This window comes from Actinia tenebrosa, unplaced genomic scaffold (assembly GCF_029948245.1).
Source record: "Actinia tenebrosa isolate PJP-AT-01 unplaced genomic scaffold, QUT_ActTen_1.0 PGA_scaffold4__44_contigs__length_22323623, whole genome shotgun sequence".
Classification (NCBI taxonomy): Eukaryota; Metazoa; Cnidaria; class Anthozoa; order Actiniaria; family Actiniidae; genus Actinia; species Actinia tenebrosa.
The window spans coordinates 4,572,259-4,597,451 of NW_028292581.1; the positions used below are offsets into that span (position 1 = coordinate 4,572,259).

Genomic DNA, 25,193 nt, shown 5'->3' on the forward strand with positions numbered 1-25,193 from the left:
GGTTTTGTTTTGGGCTTGTATCCTGAGTCACTCAGTGCATTGATCCAAAACGTATTCTCCACCTGCATCAAGCAGCAACTTTAAATCCTATTCTGAAGGTAATTGTTTTTAGAACGTCTGTTTTTCCGTTTATCCGGATCCTTCGCACCACAATGCTGCAAAAGGAAGGGGATAATGTGTAAAGACCTTGGGGACCTGAAGTAATGCCATTCCCTTCTCTAAGGAGAGTGTTTTTTGGGAGAGGGGGGATGGGGCAAAGGGTAAATCACAAAAGTAGATCAGTGTTTACTTATCGTAGCGTTTAGACTTTAAATATTGCACTAACTTGGGTGCTGAAGTTTTAGGCAAGTGAAAAGCCGGAGGGTTGATTAAGCAAACAATATTAGGTTTTATCGACTCTCACCCGTTATCCCTTCCCATAAATAAATTAACGGCATCTAAACCGGTGAACGGCACAGGAAGCCCGAAATAAACAGCACGGACGCTTAAACTGTAAAGGACGGAACATTAGATTTTTGAGGGGTGGGGGTTGCGCAATTTAGGTTGTGCAGGAATTTTTTTTTTTTTACGTCTCATGGCTTTGCAGGAATTTTTTTGGACATAATTTGGAATTTTTTTCTGGCACTTACCTATTCACGGGTTTTTTAGGGGGGGTTTTGCCCTCCCCCCCACCCCCCCCCCCCCCCTCCAAAGATAAAATGATCCCTATATAAAGGCAAAGCTGGAGTTTGGTACAGACAAAGATGGCACCCGTATCGATTAGTACATCCTAATTTACTTTTATTCCAAAAAATAATCAATCGTTCTTTATCTTTCCTTCCAAAAGAAAATTTTACTTCTAATTGTATGATTTTGAATTTTTGTTATATTTCAAAGTAACATTCATGGTACGAATGTCTTGTCAATTACGAACAGAACAGCTAGTTTTATTGGGAAACAAAGTTGGCACCAACCAGCAGGTTTCAACGCATTTCTTTCTTTCTAACACCACGTTGTTTGGGAATACAATCCCGAGCGTGAAAGAACAAACCTGCTAAAATATCAATAACAAAGAGATCTTCTCTCATTAAACTTTGATATGGTTTTAACGAACTTAACGAACGCCACACGATTCAAAGAGTCACTTGATTTACAAGCAACGTTGGGATTGTGTCAAGGTATGTGGTTGAAAAAGGCCTTTAATTTATTGTTATCGTTGCCCTTTCAATGCTATTTTTTTCAAGTGCTATGAAATTTTCGGGAGAATAAATAAATAAATTAAGTTTTTTTTACGATAATGCTGTTATATTATTGAAATTATCGCAATTGAAAACGTGCGAATTTAAGCTTTAACAAGCTGCTTAGTTCGTTAAGCTATTTAGAGACACTACATCGGACTTGCCTATACCTGCGGTGTCTTTTCTTTATTTTTAATTTTCCATCTGTATCTTCGAAATGTTGTAACGATTTCTAAAGCTAAAAGTCCATCGTTAAGTCATGGCAAGGGTCAGTAAACCACAACACGAAATCGTCTATTACACGTAATTAGCAATCTATTGTCCTGCAATTGGAATAACAATTTTTGGATGTTTTTTTCTTCTTCTTTTAGTTCGCCATGGAATTTAGGTTGGCCATTCTTTTCACTATTGGCCTGACCTGGGCGGTCAATGCCAAAGGTAAATAGTGTATTATAACCAGTAAAAGAAGGGAAATTACTATTGCTCCTTCATAGTCTTAGCCCCTCTTTTTTTCTGTCGCTCGCTCGTTCTGGCGAATTAATTATTTATTTTTAAAAATGGTGGCAGGTAAATAGCAACTCTCAAACCTACGCATGCGTATTACTCGCTTTCTACTATCGAAATAATAAAGCATCTCATTCAATCAGCTTCATATCGCTGCTGACTTGCTATATTTTTATCTGAGAAGGGAATTATGATATAAAGGAAAACAAAGAAAAAGGCTCAGGAATTCAAAATTTTAAAATCTCATTTCTTTGTTAGCCATATTTGGGAAGGACATGAATATAGAAAACGAGCGAAAAAGCGAGGTAATTTTCTGGCATTAAGCAATAATCATATTAGCCAGATATTAACTATCCTTTCTTGGTAGATAAATTGGGTTGTGCTAAACAGAAATGCAAAGATTGATTTTTCGCGTAAGCACCTTAATTCATTTCCTCGTAGAAGGATGATTCCACAGGGTGACCAAAACGAATTTTAGTCAATAGTTCAAGCTCTTACAAAAAGAACGCAAGAACCAACATGAAAATCATATATACGATAAAATAGTCTCTAATGGTTTACTGGTTGATTGAAAATCAATCAAAAGGAGTTATTTTGCGTCACAGCTTTATCTAGGTGACATCTCAATGCATTTTGATGAAGTTGGTCTTGAGCCCAAAAGGTCACATTTCTATGATGAATGTTTTTTTTCTTCTTTTCTTTCATTTTCTTTAGTCGTTGACAAGCGGGAAGCCAATCCGTGTGGTAATGGATGCGCCCCAAGTTGCGCACCATTATGCTCAATCAGTTGTTGTGGAACAGGCCCACCAGGATCCAACCCCCCACTGAACCCTGCCGGTCCAGCACCACCACCACCAGCATCACCACCAATTTACGGGCCAGCCGGATTTCCTGGTGCACAAGGACCAGTTGGAGGACAAGGAGCTCAAGGTCCTCCTGGAAACCCCGGTGTTCCCGGACCTCCAGGACCACCCGGGCCTCCAGGACCCCCTGCCCCACCAGGACCTGCACCTCCAGCGTGTGCTCCACCATACTGTCCTGGCAGAAGATAGACATTTTACATCGATTCACTAGGTTTTTGGTAGTAAAGGTGTTGTACTGTAAGAGATGTTTTAATCTTGATGACAACAGAAGACGTGTTGTTGTGTATTTAATTGCGCTTTAATTTTGCTCTTTAAGTTTTAGTTATTCTCAGTTTAGTGTAATTTAGCTATTTATTATACATTTTTTGTTATTATGCATGTATTTCTTGCAAAAACTATTGTTACTTCTTGATATCATATCATAAAATATAAAATAAAGTTAATAAAAAAGTTTACTTCGTTAAATAATTATTGCGGTGTGCCTAAACACTTGAAGGCTTCTACGAGTGTGGAGAGCAGAAAGATTTCGATTCTGATTTGTCGCTAGCATTTAAAGCAGCTATTATCACAATATAATTATCAAATGCATTTACAGGTATAACCTATGTTATGCCTCATTGTTACAGTGACTGCCTGGACCCGGTTGTACGAAGGGTGGATAGTGCTATCCAACGGATGAATCCTTATCCAGTGGATAGGTCGATGCTGTTTATCCAATAGATTTATCCACTGGATAAGATTTATCCGTCGGATATCGCTATCCACCCTTCGCATAACCGGGCCCTGGACGTTACAATCAATCGGGCAATCGTCGTCGCAACAAAGTAGGTTTTGATGGACGTGACATAAGGCGTTTCCATGACTGATTCCAATAGGAACTTGCCTTTGAAAATTTTGTTTTCTTCAACTACTCAACAAATGCGCTCATAATCGTCATGATCTAAGCTATTCGAAGCTGGTGATATCTAAATATACATAATAATATCAGTTATTCGATACCCAAATGAAATTTCCACCCCCTTCGTCCGCGCTATAGGAGTTTATGAAAGTAAAAACCTAAGGTCAGACTCTTATTATTCATTGACTAATGTCTGACTGCCTGACTGTTGGTGGTTTTCTATCCATCCAAGTGAAAAACAGGCCAGATATTCCACACTTCACTGAAGAGACGGCTTTTCTTAGACTGACCGGATCAATGCGCTATTGTTTTAAGGGCGCGAAATTCGTAAAAAGAGAAAACCAATGACAGAGAACATTGTTGGATGGTTTCTTATGATTCTCGTCTTTGAGGTGCACTTTAAATATATACTTTATAGAAATAGTTGTCATTCCTCACAGCTCACCACGTTAACCCACGAAAATGAAAAACTATGGTATCATACGAAGTGCTTCTCAACCTTTGGTGCAAATATACAACGGTAAAAGCTTTAATAACAAGAGCCCTAGTAGAATAGTATAATTAACATTGCTAACAGCCTTTGACAGGTATCACCCGTACATCAAGCGTTTGAAATGTTAGCCGTTAAACACGCTGACAAAGAAAATACGAATCAGTGGCAAATGGAATCTAACTGTTGTCTATCCACTTATTTCAGTACGACTTGCATGGAAATGAAAAACATTTTGCCTAACCGGCTAGACACGGTTATGTACCTTTACATCATATTCCAGACCAGATTTCAAAATCAAGGGATGAACATACACCAGGGCAAAAGTGACAGGCAGCAACAGGTTCGTCCCCTATATGACCCGCCATAATCGACTCAGGTGTAATTACCAAACAAATCTCCATTGACTGCATTGGAGCCCTTTGACCACTCAAAGAGATCGAAATGTTGAACCGTTGTTTATTTGAAAACCTTTAACTAAGTACCACTAGGAAAACACACATACAAAAAGAACCCAATAGAAACAGAAAAATACAAATTCTTAAATAATTATAAAAATTTTCCTTAACTAATCAGTGAAGTTAAGTTTCAGACAGTCCTCAGACTCTCAGTAGCTTCTGGCTAGACCTAGCTTTTACAAGTGAGAACATTTACCAAAAAAAAAAACTTTATCATTTTTCTTCGGGAGTGGCTGTCCAAACTGAATGACTGGTGATTCCCATTTATTTAAAAAAAATCCTCTTGAAAAATCAAAATAATATATTTGTAGAATGATCATTTTGAAGAACATTAATTTTCAAACAAACTTGTTATATGTAGCGAGGTATATCCACACAAGTATTGTACCATTTTTGAATGAAGTGTGAAAAAATGGAAGAATAAAACAATAATCATTTGGAAAACACGTTCTTCAGTACCTAAAATACCTGATCTTCAAATTAAAAATTAACTGAAACACCAGCTAAACTAGACATGGAGATCAAAGAACCGGAAAACTTGCACCACGGCCACCAGCATAAAAGTGATTGACTTTCGAAGATTCAGAGGTAATATCAATTTTATAGTCTTATCTCATAACTCTCGACGCAAAACAAGGTCGTTCCAGAACAGTAAACAACTAAACAAAAGCTATAGCCCATTAAGAGCCGTCTTAACCATTGAACTTAAAGGTACGTGAAGGTAGTAATTCCCTTTATGCTCTTTCATCTAAATAATGGCTTCTTTCTCATTGTAACGGTGTCATGGTTTTTTTCCGATTTTTAAGTGCATTTTTGACGCGTGGTGTTTTGCATCAGTTGCATCTGTATTGAACGACGTTTTCCCTGTCCTATTTGAACGTCTTCTAATTAAAATTATTCTTACTTAAGTAAATAATATTCTTTCTATTATCAGAAAGATGCTGACCAGAACTCTTGTAGTCTTGGCTGTTCTAGCTCTGACTTTGTCCTTAGTCGTCGATGCTAAGTCAACAAAAGGTAAGTTCACTTTCTAGTCCTTTCCACGCAGAAAAAATTGCACGTATTCTCATGTCTCAAAAAATAAGATGGTGACGAGGCTTCAATTGTATTTCAAAAGAAATTAATTCAAAGTGAAAAATAGTCCTTTACTTTACGAATTCCTGGAGACGAAAAAAAAAATTCAATATAGCATTAATAAATGAACACTTTATCGAGATAGCTTAGTTGAATGTTTATCGACTAAGAGTTTTCTGGTACCCGCGACTTCAAAAGAATGTTAACTGAACGTCCACTCGTACTAAAATTTGCTTTTTATTTGTGAGGTTACTGACGGCCAATATCTTAATCTTAAATGTTTTAACCGAAAAAAAAAACCGATTGTCCTCTATCACTATAAGTGCTCTCGACCCTATAGTCATCCTACAACACGATCATTAAGCATCAATTTCTGGATCAAAGGATCTGGATCATTAGAGAGTGATTTTACTTGGTCCGTGAAACATGAAGTTATATTCTTCGTTCGCACGTTACGTCATCGCGGCCATGTTGGTACCATTTAACAAAAGATTTCTCATTAGCATCCATTGTTAACGGTTCCACAATGGCCACCATGATTTTTGTCTTTTAACTTTCTTGGGAATGCTTGCAACCCATCAATAGTCAGTGGCTAACATGCAGTCCAAGTAAAACAAATGAAAACAATCGCATTTGTGTCTACTATTACATATTTGGCTATTCTTTCACGGGCCAAGTAAAATCACTTGGCCCGTAAAAAATAGTAAGCCTCATACATAGCAGTAGGCGCTAAAGACGCGATTACGCAGAGCAATTATTTTCTCTGCGACTTGTCTCGTAAAAGCATTGCGACACAAGTTGCAATAGTGTCTCACACGTCGCAACGGAGAAAGCAATCGTTGCCAAAAGTAAAAACGAATCCTACTTTTCACAACCATTGCAGCAACTTGTCTCGCAACATTTTTAAAATTTGCACTGTAAGTTACACGCTGCAACGTGTCGCAACACCATTGCGCGACAAGTTGCAGAGAAAATTGCTCATTGTAATCGCGCCTTAATACCATTTCTTTCTTTTTGTTTTACTGTGACTATTGCAACATCTAATTATCCCGTACAACTTTCAAGTGTTTCACGGCCAAGCCAAGTAAAACCACTCTATTGTTTCATGTATTTGTGAGTGTTACATTCTAATCACGAGAAAAAGACTAAACTAAATTAATATATAGCACTTATGCAAGACTCTTTTGACCCTTTTGCTATCGTTAACGAATACTATTTAGCAATTATTAGTTGGTATGGGTTATCATGGGTTTATTGTGTGCGGCATATTCCTTTCCTTTAGATAGATACTCCCTTCATTCCTCATAGAAATTTCTGTTAATAATTATACATAAACCCTATAAATAATAGGCACCCAGTTGCCCCTAAGTATACACATCATTGTAGGTAAACAATTATCCATGGATACTTCTGCATCTCCAATAATCCCATTATTCTGCAAGATACCCGTGCCACATTAGATATCCCTTAGCACCCTTGGTTTTCCACCATGGGAACTGATTGATGCATTCGTTGGGATAATGCAGACTGAAAACAATGGATTTTGATAAGATCAGTAATCATTATTATACTAAATCAACAGGAAAACATCACCATCACCATAAAAAGAGTCATCACCATCATGGTAAGATTTACATCCATTATATACTTAGCATAATAATGTATTTCATACATGTACAAATGTACCTCTTTTATTAGAGACCGATTTTTTGTGAATAGTTTTACTGATTATATAAAGAAAAGTACTGTGCTGTTTTTTAACCTCGATGATTCTAAATAAAAAAAAGAGAACATTTGCGATTTTTCATCGTAAGTACATTTATCTGTGTTTTCACAGAAGAAGACGCAGAAGAAAAGTCGCTAAACAAGGAAGTCGAGAAGATTCAACATGATGAAGGTATGAAGTAATAACATGTATTGTTGTATTTGTTTGTTCGTTTCTTAATAATAATAATAACAAAAAAAATTACTTGAAAAAGCATTTCTTAAACTCAATGCTTTGTTTAAAATCAATAAGAATAATATAAAACGTGTATAGTAGTATATTGCTGGGTTTCATTCAGCTGATAAAAGTCTTTGAATCTAAGGCCCTGGCTAAACGAGGAAACATGTTTCCAGAAACATGTTTACCGCGCGCACGTTTCCTCGATGTTTCCCAGTTTAGCCACATGCGAAACATTGCTGCGTACAACAAATTTTGCTTCCAAGACGCAAAAATACTTTTGTTGTGCGGCAGAATCATTTCATGTTTCCAAGACGCATGGAAACATTGTTTCCCGATGTTTCCTGACAGTTTTGCCACCTTAGGAAACATTTAGGGAAACATGTTTCCTCGTTTAGCCAGGGCCTAACTATCTGTTCCAAATGGTAGTCAAACACCGACCACCATGTGCTGTCACCCAGAAAGAATTCTATTGAAAACTTGCGATTCGGCTTATGAACATTCCGCACGCGACAGGAAATGATATCAAGTGAAACCCAGCAATTAAACTTTCATTCCCGGTTCACTGCTTAAGAATGGGGAGAAATGGAAGACATTGTCATAGTGGTTAGGTAGTTCATATTTTGTAGAGACCGTAATTTCCTCGTAATGGTATCGTTAATGCTATCTCAAACAAGACAGCATTAATTGAAATAGGGTTCAATGATAGATCTATATATTGAAATTCTATTGAATGGATGGATAAAACGTTCAAAGGATAGATGGACCGTTAAAAGCATGGATGTACGGTTGGATGGTTTTTAAAATGAAAACTTTTGTGTGCTTGAATGATTGTTTGTCAGACCCACTATTTTCTTGGTTAATGCTTATATTTTAATTGTTAATTTTCCTGTCTTTACAGCTGCTGCAGCCGCTGGAGGTGCATCCGGAAGCGGTAAGTTAGTTATTTTATCAAATTTCAAAGAACAAAACTTGTATCATATACTACAAGTCAAACGAAAGAAACAATAAAATTTTAATATAAAGCTATCAATTGCCTTTCTTCCACCATTCGTAAAACAATTTTTTTTGGCTATCCCAGGTGAATCTGCAGGATCAGGAGCAGGATCAGGAGCTTCAGGATCTGGAGAAGGATCAGGTAAATACTCTCTATGTCTTAAATATGACGCCGAGCATTCCCTTACGAACAGCAATCTATTACTCATTTTCATGATTTAACTAGTGCAATATTAATCAAATATTTTTTTTTCTCTCTTCTTAACAGGTGCGCCACCACTTGAAGTTGGGGGTCCAACACCACAACCACGTATTTGCCCCGCCCCATGCCCACAAGTGTGTGCTCCTGCATGCATGGAAAACTGCTGTACCCCTCCTCCAGGAGGTCCAGTCTATGGACAGCAGGCCCCTGCCCCACCAATGGTCCCACCAGTTCAAAACCCATGCCAACCTTCTTGTGCCCCTGATTACTCTCAATCTTGCTGCGGTCAGGCTGCCGCCCCAGTGCCAATGCCTGCCCCCATGCCAGTGCCAATGCCTGCCCCCATGCCAGTGCCCATGCCAATGCCCATGCCAATGCCAATGCCATGTGGTACTCAAATGACCCCTGGATGCAAGAAATCTCACGCAAAGAAGCAAAGCAAAAAACATCATTAAAATAATCAATTGATCGATTGAGGGGCTGACCCAAAATTAGCAAAAGTTTTGTTTTGTGTCAAGAAGAACATGGCAACAGTTTTTGAACTTTGTGAAAATCACAGAAAGAAATGAAATGAAAATATGAGTAACAGAAAGTGATATTTTAAATTTGTTTTGATAAAGTCAAAAAAGTGATTTGTACGTTGATTTGCAGAAATAAATATGGGAATTTTAGGAGAAATATATCAACATTGGATTGTAAATTAATTCTTTAGCTTAACTTTCGCCCTAAAAAGGCTTCCCATCTTCAATCTCTCTTAGTATGCATCTCTGACCTTAAAGTGAATTAGAAAGAGAAGGCATTTTGACAGCTGTTTCGATCTAAAGATGGGAAACCTTCATTCCCTATTTGATTTATGGGCAAAAAATATAGTCTTCTCTTTCATTTTTTTCCATGGTCAACCAAGCGTTGTTGTCCTTGTCATAAGTCAGAAATGCATACTAACATTCTATTTCTTCTTTCTACAGCAGAACAATGTCCTGCTAAGTGTCAGCCTTCGTGTGAAGAAGGCTGCGTTCAAGAGTCAATGACGACTGATACATCGCATCTTTTGGGCGGCCATCCACATCCCGGCCCTCCCTCTCAGGCTTTTAACCCTATGCCGTTGCCGAGAATGTGTCCTGCCCCATGTCCACAAGTATGTGCCCCAGCATGTGCTGAGGACTGTTGCTCAGCAGCCCCTCCTATTGTCCCACCAACGCAACCTCCACCAGAAATGCCACAAATGCCCCAAATGCCACAAATGCCACAAATGTCCCAATGTTCTCCTTCTTGTGCTCCTACCTACCAGCCTAGTTGCTGTGAACAAGCTGCACCAATGTCTTCCCCAGTTTATATGCCACCCCCTCCTCCTCCACCGTTTATTATGCCCCCTCAAATGCCAATGAGTGCGTCCTGCAGCCCTCAGTGTCAGCCAGCAAGCCCCAGCTGCATGGCTCCTCCTCCTCCTCCACCTGCACAACCTGCATGCCCTATGCAGTGTTGCAGACGAAATTTCAAGAAAAAGTCTTCAATCAGCAAGCATCACTAAAGTTACCTTTGTGTAAGCGTTGTCGAATGTAAATATAAGAAGGACCTTTTTGTTGAGGTTCTTCCATTTCTCCAAACAAAAAATGATACACTAAATATCTAAATAGATAAAATATCAAGTATCAAGAAAGGTATAAAAAGGACCTTCCGTCTTTTGTTTGGCATTTAGCATCAAACTGGGTGGAATACAATGGATTTTAGTGGTACAAACATGCTTAAAATTAGAGTAAATAGATGTAAGAATTTTTGGGGTTTGTTAGCTTTTATTTTATCTTCATGTTCAGTATTTGTTACGTGACATTTTTGTGGCACAAGTAGTAACGCTAGGTTAACCAATAAGGTTCTTCGAGATTTGTACTTAGTGTCGATAACTTATATTATAATTAACAATATATATATTGTGTAAAGATGAGCTCTAACTTAATTGCCATGCAATGCAAATTGTGACAAACTTATTACAAGTAAAGAGAAACTCAATATTACAATAAAGTGCAGTTTTTGGATTTTATTATGTTCATGGATCTAGGAGCTAAAATGAAAATAAAAGTATATTCCATTCCAGCTTTTCATGCACCGAGGCACCACAATGGCTTGTGTGTCTCAAGGACCTGAGCTATTTCGAAACGAGTCTAGCCTCTTGGTAGAGCCACCCAAGTCAGACAGGTCAATGCCATCCATTGGCTCTCCAAATTGGGGGTATGACGCAGGGCTAAGTAAAAACCAGTCCAGTAAAATCTACTAAGAAGTTACAGGAACTAGAAACACTAATGAGATAAGAGGGAATAGGGGAGCTGCTAGAAAACAAACAGTATGGAATACGAAAATATTTTTTATTCGATAACTGGCAAGTTAATGGAATGGTTTTGGCCTTTGCTGCACACGACATGTTTAGTGAAGAATGAATATTCTCTGCCAAATGTACACTTTCTGCGTAAAATCGAGTCTTCAAGGGGTAGGGTACATTTGCTACCCTAGGATTTATGTCACCGTTTTAACGCTGAGCGCTAATCCTCCATAGAATTGTGTACTATCAGAAATGCCTTCACAAGTAAGAAAAGCATCTGTCACCATGCAAAAGATTCGATTATGCCTACAGCCTGGCCCTCCAGATGTTAGGAGTATAGTATTTCTATACGTAGAGTTGCACTGTATACCAAAGTAAAATTTTTGCGATAGGCTCTTGGCCAATAAATACCGCGAAAGGCAAATCCAAAATTAAATCAGATCCGAATTTTGCGGATAGAATTGTAATTGTGACATGATATCAAATCATTTGATCGCCTGCTTACACATCAAGGAATAATAAGAAATCGAATGAATTTAGATTTTCCAATTAAAAAACATGAAATGTTTGTGCATAAAATTTCATTTTTCGTACCACATCAACTTAATCAATGCAGCCAAGGAATGCAAAAATCTATAGAAATCAAAAGGAAATTTCATTTGATATTGAAGTGAATAGCATATAGTGTAGCAACGCCTTTCTAACGCCGTTCATTGTCTACACAAAATACATCATGGATTGGCAATGCGTTAGGTGGCCGTGCGTGTTTGTGTTCAATCTTTCAAGATGACTTAACGTTCCCTTCGAGAGAAATCCTGCTCAAGTCATGATCATTTTTGAAGATTATTTTATGTTCCTCGTATTAGCTGTTGCAAAAGAGCCGCGATATATAGCGTTCTCCGTAACATTTGATTTAGCAATGATTTCAACCTCATACTATCTTAAATGTTTCACTAATTACCTGAGAGTCATCAACGATCAACCTGTGTTGACCGGCAGATACGAAGTTAATACCAGCATTTGATTGGATGACACGTCCTAATTATTGTCACGGTCCAACACGTCGGGGGGAAGTCATAAATAATTAACATAACTTTTGGTAATTCACCGCACCATCATCATAACAATATTGATAATTTTTTGAAAAAAGCTAAGAAATTTTGAGATGCTTGTAAGAATTACAAAGAAATAATTATCGGTAAAAAAAAGTGATACTATCAGTGGATTTTATCTAATCAAAATATAGAATGAATCAAAGGGTATTTTTGTTGGTTCTTATGGTGGTGGCAGTGGTAAAAGGATTACCTGTAGAGAAAGGCACTGACAAGACGGCCAAAGCTAACCAGACGTTTGAAGGTAAAACGAATGTAACCTAAACGTTAAGTGTGATTATAGTGATATACTAACCGCTGTCTCTGGATGGAATATATCCCAATGTTGCCTTGCGTAAAACTGGTCATAAAATTCATTGAATGAGAAGAAAATCACTTATGATTCAGTGAAGTAGAACATAAGAAACGCAGAAATATGAATTACTTCATCGTACGCAAAGCTTAAGATCACAGTAAAGCCAAGTGGAGTATTAAATTAAGTGGAAAATAAAAACACTTTCGTACTTGCATAGATAGTTCTTGAGTTAAACCGTACAGTAGCCTACTCCGGAAACATTTAAAAAATGATAGCTTTTTCAAAATAAACTAAGATTAATCGTCATTTTAGGTGCAAAAAGCACTACTTCACTGTCACAGCATTAAGGTGTATGGAATACACAGCTTACCACTGCAAACACTACTCTTAGTCTATCATCACTGCAGCAATAAGGTGTGTGATGGAACACCATTTTTGTTAGCTCCATGCACAACATTAAGATTCCTGTCATAAGGTAGAACTATGGAATACCATTGCAAACACTTCCTTTGTATAGCAATAAAACGTTTGGTAAAGCCCGCACTGCTTATGCTACTCTGACATCGGCAATCAGTAAGGTTTATCGTCAGTGACATTAATCTTAGCTTGTCAAAGTAAAAGGGTGTATGGAATACCACTGCAAACACTTCCCATGTACAGCAATAAGATGAACGTAATGCCATTGTTGATCCTACTTTGACAATCAAGTAAGGTGTGTGCAGTAAAATCCATGATCCTGGATAAGCCTACGTAAGGCTATACAGTTGGCTGATTTTACTTATTAACTCCATTGGTTAAGGAAAGAGAATCTAATTTCGAAGGTTGTTTGTCAGACAATTTTGTACACAACAGAAAGTATTCATTTTTGTTCGTTTTGTTTTTCTTCAGTTAAAGTCGTAACAGGAGCCAAGCGAAGTGAGGTCGACTTTGAAAGAGCGGAAAAAGACGCTGGAAAAGCAGTTCTGAAACTATTGGATGCTAAAATAGGTAATCACAATCAATACAAAACAATATTTGTAGCCTTTTAGTACTGAAAGACCTTAAAGAGTATATTATATGCAAGGTTATATGTGTTACTGAGTTTGTAGGCGGAGGGGTAAGGCAGTTTTCAAGTTCAGTAGGTCTCTCCCTAATATCTTAAGAGTGCGATCATTCTATAATACCTCATTAAGGCTACCTGGGAGTGTTGAGTAATTGCAAAAAACTAGGCAGCCATCCTTAACTGTGCAACCGAGCGCAACCGTTGAACAAAGAAATGATAATCTAGGGAATTACACGTGGTCTGAAATGGGTAAACATTACACCCGAGCCGAGGAGGTCTATTATAGCTACAACTGACAGCCTTGTAAATAGTGCAGTTGATCTTTTGCAAAAAACAACATGTCAAATAATCAAAACTCACTGATCTATGTTAATCTAGTGTTTTCTGTTGATCATATTCGAGTTTGTTTTCATTATGATGTTTTAGGGCGAAAAGTTCAAGATGCGGCCAAAGAGGTCACCGAATTCCTTACATCTGCAGTAGGTATGTACAAAAGACTGTTTTATTGAATCCTGAAGAGAATCTGCAGTGATCTAAGTCAGAGCACAGCTGGCTTAAATTGCAATGAAATTACCGAATGAAATTACAATGAAATCAAGAGCATTTGATTTTTTGGGGGGAAGTGGTGAGGAATCGAAGGACCCGAAAAAGACCCCGCGGATCGAGAGCGAGACACTCCTAATATACTAAACCATCCTTAGCTGAATACAGTGTTATATAATTTTCATCATCTCGATTAGCAGCACCTAGTTTCAGGTGATTTTTGGTCAGTTTCTAGAAGAGAATGCTCGTATTTGATTAAATTGACATTTCCTTTTTGTAGGACATCATGCCTCATCTAGAGCAGACGATCTTCGAAGCGATAAACAAAAAGGTAACATAACCCCGCCTTATAATTTAGGAGTTATTTGTCTATATATTTTTTAATTTGCCTTCAAAAATTACATTTAGGCGCACATTATAGCCATTTAAGTTCAAGCGCAAATATCCTTAAACCAACTCAATACCTCATGCATCATTTCTTGAATAAAAATCTGTAATCTTAGGCAGTCACTGTCAACACACAATTTTTTATGCATAACAGTGCGAGAATCATAAGGAGCTTTATATACTATAAGCTATAAACTTACTCTTCTTTATCTGATACATCACATTCCGGGTACTTGTTTTCCTGTTATGCTCCTCTTACTTTCATTTTCATATTCTTCTCGATCTTTTTGTTTCCATTTCTTCTCTATTACCTTAGTTATTGGCCTTGTTTTGTTCGTCTTCCTTGGTTTCTCCTCGTGTTCGGCTGTGTTTGGTACTACATTTCTCTTCTATGCTCTCGAGCTTCCTGTTGAATATTCCTTATGTAATTAATTGCAATGCTCTCTATATGGTATATGGTTCTATTGTTTAATCAAGTCCTGCATTTTTGCTTTCTGTCACATAATCTTTTATTTAGTACAATACCCTTGAGAGTCATTCTAAAACGAAGGCAGATTTTGTCACTTTTACGAGAAGACGTGTCATTCTGTTGAGTTTATCGTTCCTTCTTTTAAAACACTAAAGCAATGAAAGCCAATCATTTCTTTTCTCAGGGGAATGACGCGTTGTCTAAAATGAAAAAGATGTTCAAATTAAATCGGTATTTTCGACATAAAGCCAATTTGTTTACTTTTCATACAAATGAAATTAGTACGGTCAATATCTGGATTATTCTTCTGTTGCAAGTGAAAACAAGTTATTCAGTTTAGTTTACTTAATACTTGATTGATTTTATACTTACAGAGATTTCTCTTTTGCACTTGGGTGCAAACAAAGCTGTCTCCCATGAAGTAAAACTGCAAGACAAAAAACCAAAGAAGAAAAAAGACGGTTCTTTCTTGGTTCACTTCAAAATTCCATACATTGTAACACCAATCAAACCAAAGAAGAAATCCCATCATCATCATCATCATCATCACCATCATCATCATAAGCATCATCATCACAAACACAGCAAATCTAAGAATATACAAGATATCCCTCCACCAATCACAGTGGGTCATAGCCCTTATGGAGCGCCTCACCAAGGTAACACCCCTTTTTCAACTAATATTGAAATAATTTATCCATGACTTGGAAATAATAATCAAGGTAATTATTCATCATATGAAATAAGATTTAACATTGATTTCAAAGACAGGATTTTTAATGCAATAAAATGTAATTGAAATTTAGTAATTTTGGGGAGGAAAACTTGAGAACCCGGAGAAAACCCCTCAAAGCACAGCAGAAAAACAACATTTAACTTAACCCACGATTTTTCATATCTATAATCGATCACAGGTCGTAGGTCAAGCTAGCGCTACACCACTAGGCTTACATCTGCACTTTACCCAAAAGATCTCTTGGAGTAAAACTAACCTTTCTTTATCATTTTATAGCTTCACCTTATCCAGGCACTGCAGCACCAGCAACAACTTATTCCACAGGTATGGCATCTGCAGGTCTTAGTCCTTGCCAGGGAATGTGCACAGCACCGTGTACACCACAGTGCACACCAAGCACTGATTGTTGTTGTTGTCCTGACCAAAACGCGGCTGTCCAGCCATCAGCTGTTCCAGTAGCATTGCCTCCACCACCAATGTTTCCTCCTCCCATGCCACCACCACAATCTCTTCCTCTGTCACCAGGATCATGTTTGCCTGCCTGCAGACGCCACTGTTTCAGCTACTGCCCTCGTGAGTGTTGTGGCAAGGCGGGAAAACGAAGTGAAGTAGCGGTGACCAAGAAATCTGACATAAAAGAGAATTCAGATAAGAATGATGAAAAAGAAGACAAACCACAGCCAAGCGGAGAAGAAACACAAGAAGCAACGAAGGAAAATGACAACAATGACAAACCGACAGAAGTCGTTAAACAAACTCAAGAAAAGGATGAACAGGAAACTACGAAGACAGCTGATAATGCTGTTCAAACCCAAGAGAAGACGGAGAACGTTCAAGAAGAGCAAGCAGAAGGCGATAAAGAGGAAACAAAAGCTGATCAAGTAGCAAAGGAAACTGACCAGCCACAGCAGACACCAGATCAGCCACAACAGACTGAACAACAAACACAAGAACAAACCCAACAAACTTCTGAAGACCAACGTGAAGAAGGTTCAGCAAACGAAGTCAATGATGAAGATGACGTTACATCAAATGTCTAGCTCTTGTAATTGGTCCCAGTAATGTACTTAGGAAACAATATAGTTGTTAAATAATATAAATACAGCAAACTTTGTAATACGGGAAATGTTTTAGTTGACGTGTAAAAATTCAAATTCAAATTATTTTAGCAATATATTTTGCATTAGATTATGTAATCTGTACGTCTGAGATCTAAACAAGATGGTTCGGGTTTACCTTAACTTGATTAATAAACGTCAGCCGTTTATTTTTTCTATAGGACTGGCAGAAAGGACAGAGCGGAATAAATATTAAACAAATGCGGTTGATATTCAATAATTTTGAAATCGTTAAACTCAAATTGTAGTGATTTAAAAAAATTGTAAAAGAATCATGGCATGAGCATATTGCGATATAGTTTCAAAGCATGTGTTATTATCGCTCATCATAGGAACATTGAATAACGAATGAAATATATATATACATAAGGGTATAACTGACTACAGACTACTAATAATACTTGTAACATAACATTTTGTTTATTAAAACTCTTATATTGAGAGAAAAACTACGCATGCATGTTTTGTTGAATTTTTATTAACATTAAATATCATTTTAGCCAAACATTCTTCAAGTCAAAGTATTTGATATCAAGGGCGAATTTCGTAGTTTTGTGTTGGGGAAGAGGGCCCCTCTGTCCACAGATCTCGTGGGAATGGGAAGGTACAGAGGATCACAGCCAAAATATGGCTCCCTTAAATCTCCCCTATAGTACATTCTCATTCTAAAAGTTTTACATTTTCAGACAAGATAATTAATTTCTCAAAAGCTACTAATTGAGCATCTATAGAAGGTGAAATTCAGCCATGCCAAAGCCATTGCAACAGTGACTAATAAGTAATATATAAAACAATTAACGAAACAAACGGTAAAAAATAAGTAATGGTGGAATGGGGGACAAAAATTGGTATTTGTAATTGAATGTCAGCCATCAGCTCAATCAAAATGTATAGGATACATCTTTTTTTAACCGGAAGTTGAACTGTGTTTCAGCTCTTATGAATTATCGTTCATCCGATTTCCATATTCCTTTTGCCAACTCACAGAAGATCTGGTCTTTCTTACGTATCAAATTTTTCAATTTTAAATGAATATACAAGCCTGATCTATAAGAAAATGTATGAGACATTAAGTACCAGAAATGATCAGTATACATAATGTAATAATCAAAATATGAAAACATAAAATCAAAACATTCATTCAAAAGAACGAAATGAGTGTGTGTGTTTTTTTTTTCTTGGAACTTTGACGGCAACTCAATCTTTTAGTTTTTCGGGATTCCAAGTACCAAAAATACGCTTTTTAAGTTTTATTTAGACAGATTTCATTATGTTTTGAACGCTTTTAATGTTATCATAAACATGCTTATCTTAAATTCTTACAAGTTGAGCCAAGCATTGACTATAGAAGCAGGGATCTCGTCTCGATATTGGTTGATGTAGTGTAATGGATCAGTGGTCTGGTCACCACAATAAACAGGTGCCGTATCTTGAATATTGCTCAGGATTTACGAGGATTTACGAGAATTTATGCAGTAAATAAATTTCCTTAATTCAAGTATAGAGAGCATTTATGTCAAAGAGTCCAGCACAATAACTATAATCATGAAATGTGTCGGGCAACAAGTACCAAAGTTGCAAACAACAAGCTTGTTATTTTACAAAACAAAAACAAGTAGGGTTCAAATCTAGAATCAAAATTTCACCTCCAAAAGCCTTATCAAATGACCCTGAATGGCCTTTTCTTTGCACCTGTAGTAACATCTGTTCCTCTGGATCTAGAAACCTAGATTAGAATCCAGCACTGTCCAATAAAATACTTCGGTTGGTTGACTTTCGACCGGTGACTAAATACCGTTAACACCAAATGAATGGCACACATGTTGCTGTAGTACGCTTCACTTCACTGCGATACTTGTGGTTTATTAATAGAGTTTATAGACAGGAAAACAGCGAGGCCAATTTTAAGGAAAAATCGTCGCGCTTATCGGTTTTCTTTTCCGTGATTAAAGTAAAAAGTGCTATGAGCACTTGACAAAATAAGTAATTTAATCTTCGAATCGACGTACAAAGAATTTAGGTTTACATAAAGATGGTTGTAACAAGGTTTTTTCCATTTATCATATTGGTGTTTTTACCTTTGAGTTTAGGAGTGGATATAAAGCAAAAAACACTTAAACAATACAAGATAGACGGTAAGAGATTGTAGAATATACTTTTCTTTTCCCTTTTTTGGGGAGGGAAAAAAGCTATCTAAGTGATCTAAGGGTGGGCTCAGATAGCGCTGTTCAATTGCAATGGAAGGCCTCAGCCTTCATTGAAAAACCATCTACTACTCTTCCCGCTTGAAAATATTCATTCAAAACCTCGATAACGAAAACAGTAAGAAAAATTATCTTATATGTTTGTGGTATGAAATTTCAAAAATTTCCAGTTATAATTTTGAAGTTGTAAAAAAAATCGCCATTGTCGCGAGACCGATCCAAGAGGACCTTTTCTCTCTCGGTAAAATCATTACCTTGATTTCAGTTAAACTTTGAACCTTTCAGTGGTTTTATAGACTGGTCTATTTATTTTTACGCTTTTGTTTTAAAGTACAATCGTATTTTTAATAGTTCGTTTATATTTGATTTGAACTTCGGCAACTTGGCAAGCTGAATCTAAATTGAGTGCATGGTAAAAACGTGGACAAGTGGGTTACTGAAATTTGTGTTCATTAATTTTTTGAATAGAAATTTAAATTTATGAGTTGATTTTAATTCAACGAGTCCGACGTTTTCTTACTAATTCTAAAGTAGAATTGGTTTCAAATCAATATTTATCTTATAAAATTCACAGATAACGAATGGAAGCGAGCACAAAGCATCATCAATAAACTTGTGGATGAGAGTATAGGTAAGTCTAGAAGTATATATATGTATATGTGTATGGATTTACACGAACACTAAGGACCAGATTAGAAGTCAAAGGTTTTATTGTGTAAGACTAATGAATCCCACCTCAAGGCTACCAAATTATATTTTTTCAAGTGTTACATAAGTTCGACGCCTCATATTCATTACAGTATTAAGAGATGTATATTTCCAGCCAACAGAGTCTCAGAGGCCGAGAAAGACATGACATCTCTCTTAGAGCGAAATATTGGTATGTAGTTAAAATCTATATCCTAACAGCATCAGACAACTGAATTATTGTTCTCCCCACGTATAAGGGTCAATGCTTGTAGAATTATTGGCGGATATTCCTTATCCTGTGTCTCTTTCCAAGATCAAAATTTTGTACACTTAGTTCCAATAGAATTTATCTAACTAGCTGTTGAATTACCTCGTGTTTCTCAATAATAACAAACGCTGCTTTTATAACTTTTCAGAGGAGCATATCAAGCGAAAAAGTAAAAGCTACTTCGCTGGTCTCAAGAAAGGTATTTCATTGTTATTGTCAAGTGTTATTGTTCTATTAGTTTAGAAGAGTTCAAGTAAAATTGCTTCTATATTCAAGTTTTAATTAAACCAGCGCTACTTAGTACTTACAGTCGCTCTCAATAACACTAGCAAGAGATCGTCGCGACGCAGGATTTGGTGAACGTCAATCAAGGTGTCTCCATAAAATCCCATAGGCACGTTTCCGTGGAAACTTTGATTGAAGTCCACAAAAAACCTATTTTATAGCGACGGCAAATCTTACGAATGTAGTTAAAGCGCTTATCAATTACACGCTCAAAATCGTTTGATTTTGCCATCACGACAATTGCAGGTTTTGGTGGACGTCAATCAAGGCGTTTCCATGACATGTTCCCTTAAAGGCTTATGGTTTCCCGACAATGTTATAGAAACACTTTGATTGACGTCCACCAAAAACTTATTTTGTTGCGACAAACTGTACGATTTCGCGCGTTTGACTGGAAAACGCTGTAATATTTTTTTCTTTCTTTTAGAATGCCGGGACAAGATTGAACATTGCGATAGTCTTGCTACTGCTGGTGTGTGTAAAACATCCATAAAGGCAATGAAAGACCATTGTGCAAAGACTTGCAATTTATGTCGTAAGTATTGACCAACTCTGCAAGGGTTTGAATCTGAATTCTTTATAGAGCTTAGTCGGCGTCATGTGATATAATAGCTGTAAAAGATCTTGTTGATCTTGTTAAGTGAAAGCCGGGCCGTAGAAATTTTCGATAGTGTTGATTCGCATTTGACTTGACTTTCAATTCTTTAAATGCTTTATTTATTTTTATTATTATTATCACTTTTTTTTTTTTTGCAGAGCGAGAGTATGTTGAAATCAATCCTGAAGTAGAAATCGTTATGAAGCCCAAAAAATTTAAGGCTTCCAACGAAACATCCAAACATTCTGAAGAAGCTGTGACACCAGAAATCAAGGCAGCAGCCCTTCATAAACTTTATAGCAAAGAAGAAACCGTCATTCCTGGAGAAACTATATCGGCACTTCACTCAATAGAGCCATTATTATCCCAGCAGTCCTCAGTTGCCATGAAATATCACGACAATGAAGACATGTCTACAGAAAACGAGAAAATCAAGGATGCTCAGAAGCTTCTCGAGTATGTAAAGATCTTGAAACCAGCTCCTAAGAAAAAACCTTCAAAGGCGAAATCTGCTGCTAAAAAGCATACCACCAAAATTGCGACAAAGAAGAGTTTTAAGAAGTCCCACACCAAAAAACTTAAGGGCGTTCCCATGGACAAGCTTTCCAAAACAGTTACCTATAAAAACCAGAAGTACAAAATCACTCCGATAGTCGACTGGGAAAAAATCTCAAAAATGTTAAAATCTCTTGGATATAAAGCTGTTCATATCGTTGGCGCGAAGAACAAGCATTTAGAAAAGGGCCTGAAGGATCATCTCAAGCAAAGTGGTGTTACTAAGGTTATGACTGGCAAGCAGAAAGTCCATGTTGCCCCTGAGACGTTTGTTTCAGCAACTCACAGACACAAGTCATGGCGTAATGGTAATTTTATAAAAATCAAAACTATTTTGCTTGAAATGTTATCCTAACAATGTAATGAGGACATGCAAATCCTACTGCAATTATCCCTTAGAATCAGCTGAACTATGCCTTTAAGTTCAGATTCGAATAGAATTGCCAGTAAAGCATTGGTTTAAGTCACCTTTGCTATAGCGCTTGAAAATATGTGACCCAAAAATTTTATCAGTATTGTAAAAACACTTCGGTGTAGGGTTAATTGCTAACTTGCGGTCAGCTAGAATGAAGGGAATAAGTACGAAATAGAGGACGAACTAGGAATATTTAAGACTGTGGACAAACGCAATTAAAATATTTTCAAAAAACACGACATTTCTACGACCAAAATTCTTTTCAATGTATTTAGCAATATCTTATATTCTGATTTTAACTTTTATCAGATAAATACTTCAAGGAACACTGCCATCCACTATGTTTAGTAGCGTGTGTAAGCTCATGTGCACCAGGTTGCTGTAAAGAACACGATAAGATTGATGCTAAAAGTGGACTTGCCAAGCACTGTCATCCAAAATGTCTAACCGACTGTGTGCCAGCCTGTGGAAGTGGTTGCTGTTCGGCAGATGAGGAAAGAAAGCGAGGCCACAAGTTTTCCCACTTTAAAAAGCTTAAAAGTTTCCATAAACAGAAAGAAGAGAAAGACAAGCCCAAAAAGAAGGAAACTCCAAAAAAAGCTGCGGACAAACCTAAAGTTTCAGAAGTAACAGCAGAAAAGAAGAAACCCTTTTCGTTAAACGACATCGGGCATAAGGAAAAACCTCATCCTCCTGTTGTAAATCCTAAATTATCGTCCGAAGAACTTTATAAGCCACAGCCCAGACTCTGCCCTGGTAGCTGCCCTGCGGTAAGTACGATTAAAGTGCTACTCTGATGAAAATCGCTCAAACTTGGATTCAACTGAAACTTCCTAAAAATACTCTCTAAAGGTCCAATAATCACTGTATGAAGTGTTTTCTCGATATTCAGGACGAAAGTATGATATTTTTACGATTATTTTTTGGAGTCTGAGACGTCATACACTCAACATCGAACATTGCTACATATATTTCTTTGTATATAAATCCTTAATTTATTTTATTCCTATGAAGCCCAAAGGGTGGCTAATGTGCTTATTTCACATTACTTGTGACTATAATTTTTATTTTGGGTGTGTTTGGATATTTCTTTCTCCCAGACGTCACAGACTCCAAAAAATAATCGTAAAAATATCATACTTTCGTCCTGAATATCGAGAAAACACTTCATACAGTGATTATTGGACCTTTAAAGAGTATTCTTAGGAAATTTCAGCTGAATCCAAGTTTGAGCGATTTTCGTCAGAGTAGCACTTTAAAGTTTATGCCCATGCTAACCTTGCACTAAGATTGATTACTTGAATACAGGCTTTGCACCATTACGTGATGGCAGCCATGACAGGAGGCACTAGGAAACTGAATTCTTTCTCATGTAAATCAGATTAGGCCGGATTCAATTGTTACTGCCTCCTGTCATGGCTGCCATCACGTGATGGCGTAAAGCCTGTATTGGTCGTTAATGACCTCTAGCCCTGAAAATCCAGTTTAGTCCAAATTTGTCCAAAGCAACGAAATGAATTATATACTTTTTAACCATCATATTCTTAAAGCAATCTTTTTAGTTTCAATGTAAAACCCAATGTCAATGTCAAAAAAATAATGTTGTATTTGCAATTTCAGGTTTGCGCACCTGCTTGTAGTGACATCTGCTGTGGTTTCGGGGAGTTTTCCAGTACATATAATGAAATTCCAGACCATGATAGCCACCCTGGCCTTCAACCAAATATCCCCTACCCAAAACAAAAAGCAATACCAGGCAATGCTTATATGTGTGACGAGAATTGCAAATTCAACTGCGCCCAAAGCTGCTCTGCTGATTGTTGTCAGCCAGAAGGAGTAACCGCTCGCGATGCTCGATTGCAAGAAGGACCATACCTTTATGGTCCTCCTCCTCCTCCACAACCAGCCATGGGATATCAACCTGCTATTCAAACCATTGACGAACCTGGTGTCTGTCCAAGTCCTTGTCCAGATTCCTGTCTACCAGTATGTAATGTCGCTTGCTGTGCTTCTGCGCTTGGACTTCCTCAAGCTGACAGTGGTACTGACAGCAATGCTGAGGCACGTTCTTCTACACGAAGAGTCATCCACATTAAACACGTAATTCATCCTCTTCAGAGAAAAGAAACCGTCCCAAGATCGTGTCCAGCTTACTGTGGAACACACTGCACGCCAATGTGTGCAAGGTCTGGATGCTGTGCTTGATTGCACCATAAGAATAAACTGAAAATGAAATGATGTACAAATCAATGTCTTTTGTCACTTTATGCCAGGTAATCCGAAAAGTGGTACATTGCATTTGAAATTCACACCGTCATTCAAAGCTCGATTTTTTTGTTTTATCTGGTCTTTAAATTCGTTTCCATTGAGGAATTCTAATTTTTTGATACGAGCAGGATTACCTCTAATGGAGCGACTAAAGAATATGGTAATGATAGACACGTAGACGCCACTGTAACTCATAAGTTTCAGGAAAAAAACTGATCCTCATACCCAGAACGGGCCGGGTTTCTTGCTAGGAATTCTATGAGAAAAATTCTCTTCGCTTACATTCAAATGTTTAATCGGAGAATAATCGGAGGGGTAGGGCGTATTACTCAAAAATACGCATCTTTGAACAACCAAGTTTTTTTCTGAAGTTTGAACGTCCAAAATCATGAAGTTTCGTTTTAGCCAAGCTAGTGTTGAATTATTAAATAGGTTCATAGGTTTAAAGACATGGTTGGAAATTCAAATACTTTAGTGCAATAGCTAACACTTAAGTGATGCCGATTAAAGAACTTATCGTACGATAACATTTCAACTTGAGTCACTCATGGTGTTAAGGTCAAACAGATACGCAATACAAAGAGTATAGAATGGTTGTAAATTTGTAATTGTTAGTTGGGATAAGATAATTAGATCTGATATTGTACAATCTGTGTTATATAAACATGAACATCGAAATAAATGTTGTTTTTTAAGTGTCAGTGTACATGTTTGAGATTTTTTCAAGCTTGTTGAATAATCATTGGTAGTCTGAGGTTAAATATGCGATTTTTAAATAAACATTATCAATACTTCCACTTCCGAGATATGCTTCGATTGTCACGCACAAAGAGTTCATTATGAGGCTACGTGCTAAATGCTCAGTCATTCGTGACAGGCGGTAAGAATAATATAATTTAGCACGTAGCCTCATACTGAAACCTTTGTGCGCGACAATCGAAGCATATCTCGGAGGTGGGCTATTAGAGAGGACGACACGTGATCGACTGTCGTCACGACTGATAAATATGTTTAACTTCTCCACTTTACGTGGTCATGCAAGTCAAAGATCTAACCACTTACAAATATTTTTAGAGCAAGCAAAGGGTTTTGCTTGGTCCCAGCTAAAGCCCACGACCTCCCAGCGAAAAATTATGTAACAGTCGAAGGACCATTAGGATTTATAAGTCAACGGCAATTATCTCCAGTTTCTGTAGCGGATACAGCTACTGACTGTCATTACACCCGCTAGATGGTAGGCTAGTCCATAGCTA

General features: G+C 37.3%; 3 protein-coding genes and 1 long non-coding RNA gene across 4 annotated transcripts; 3 read left to right on the forward strand and 1 right to left on the reverse strand.

Moving 5' to 3' along the window:
- Positions 1-23,033, reverse strand: LOC116293482 (uncharacterized). Its single transcript, XR_004196812.2, has 5 exons — positions 22,951-23,033; positions 15,796-16,166; positions 15,176-15,230; positions 14,535-14,740; positions 1-155 (listed from the first exon to the last, which is right to left on the reverse strand). It is a non-coding gene; the product is annotated as an uncharacterized LOC116293482 (long non-coding RNA).
- On the forward strand, positions 1,032-10,679 carry LOC116293476 (uncharacterized). Its single transcript, XM_031700906.2, has 10 exons — positions 1,032-1,157; positions 1,589-1,655; positions 2,436-2,767; positions 5,136-5,141; positions 5,369-5,447; positions 7,087-7,128; positions 7,342-7,401; positions 8,348-8,380; positions 8,528-8,584; positions 9,610-10,679. The coding sequence occupies exons 2-10, from the start codon at positions 1,595-1,597 to the stop codon at positions 10,170-10,172; spliced, it is 1,233 nt and encodes a 410-aa protein (XP_031556766.2). The 5' UTR covers positions 1,032-1,157; positions 1,589-1,594; the 3' UTR covers positions 10,173-10,679.
- LOC116293472 (uncharacterized) lies at positions 12,079-17,109 on the forward strand. Its single transcript, XM_031700900.1, has 6 exons — positions 12,079-12,311; positions 13,251-13,349; positions 13,831-13,887; positions 14,228-14,278; positions 15,178-15,462; positions 15,816-17,109. The coding sequence occupies exons 1-6, from the start codon at positions 12,203-12,205 to the stop codon at positions 16,577-16,579; spliced, it is 1,365 nt and encodes a 454-aa protein (XP_031556760.1). The 5' UTR covers positions 12,079-12,202; the 3' UTR covers positions 16,580-17,109.
- LOC116293469 (uncharacterized) lies at positions 18,364-24,633 on the forward strand. Its single transcript, XM_031700896.2, has 8 exons — positions 18,364-18,792; positions 19,436-19,492; positions 19,685-19,741; positions 19,968-20,018; positions 20,532-20,639; positions 20,861-21,565; positions 21,982-22,442; positions 23,293-24,633. The coding sequence occupies exons 1-8, from the start codon at positions 18,690-18,692 to the stop codon at positions 23,875-23,877; spliced, it is 2,127 nt and encodes a 708-aa protein (XP_031556756.2). The 5' UTR covers positions 18,364-18,689; the 3' UTR covers positions 23,878-24,633.
- The last annotated feature ends 560 nt before the right edge of the window (positions 24,634-25,193 follow it).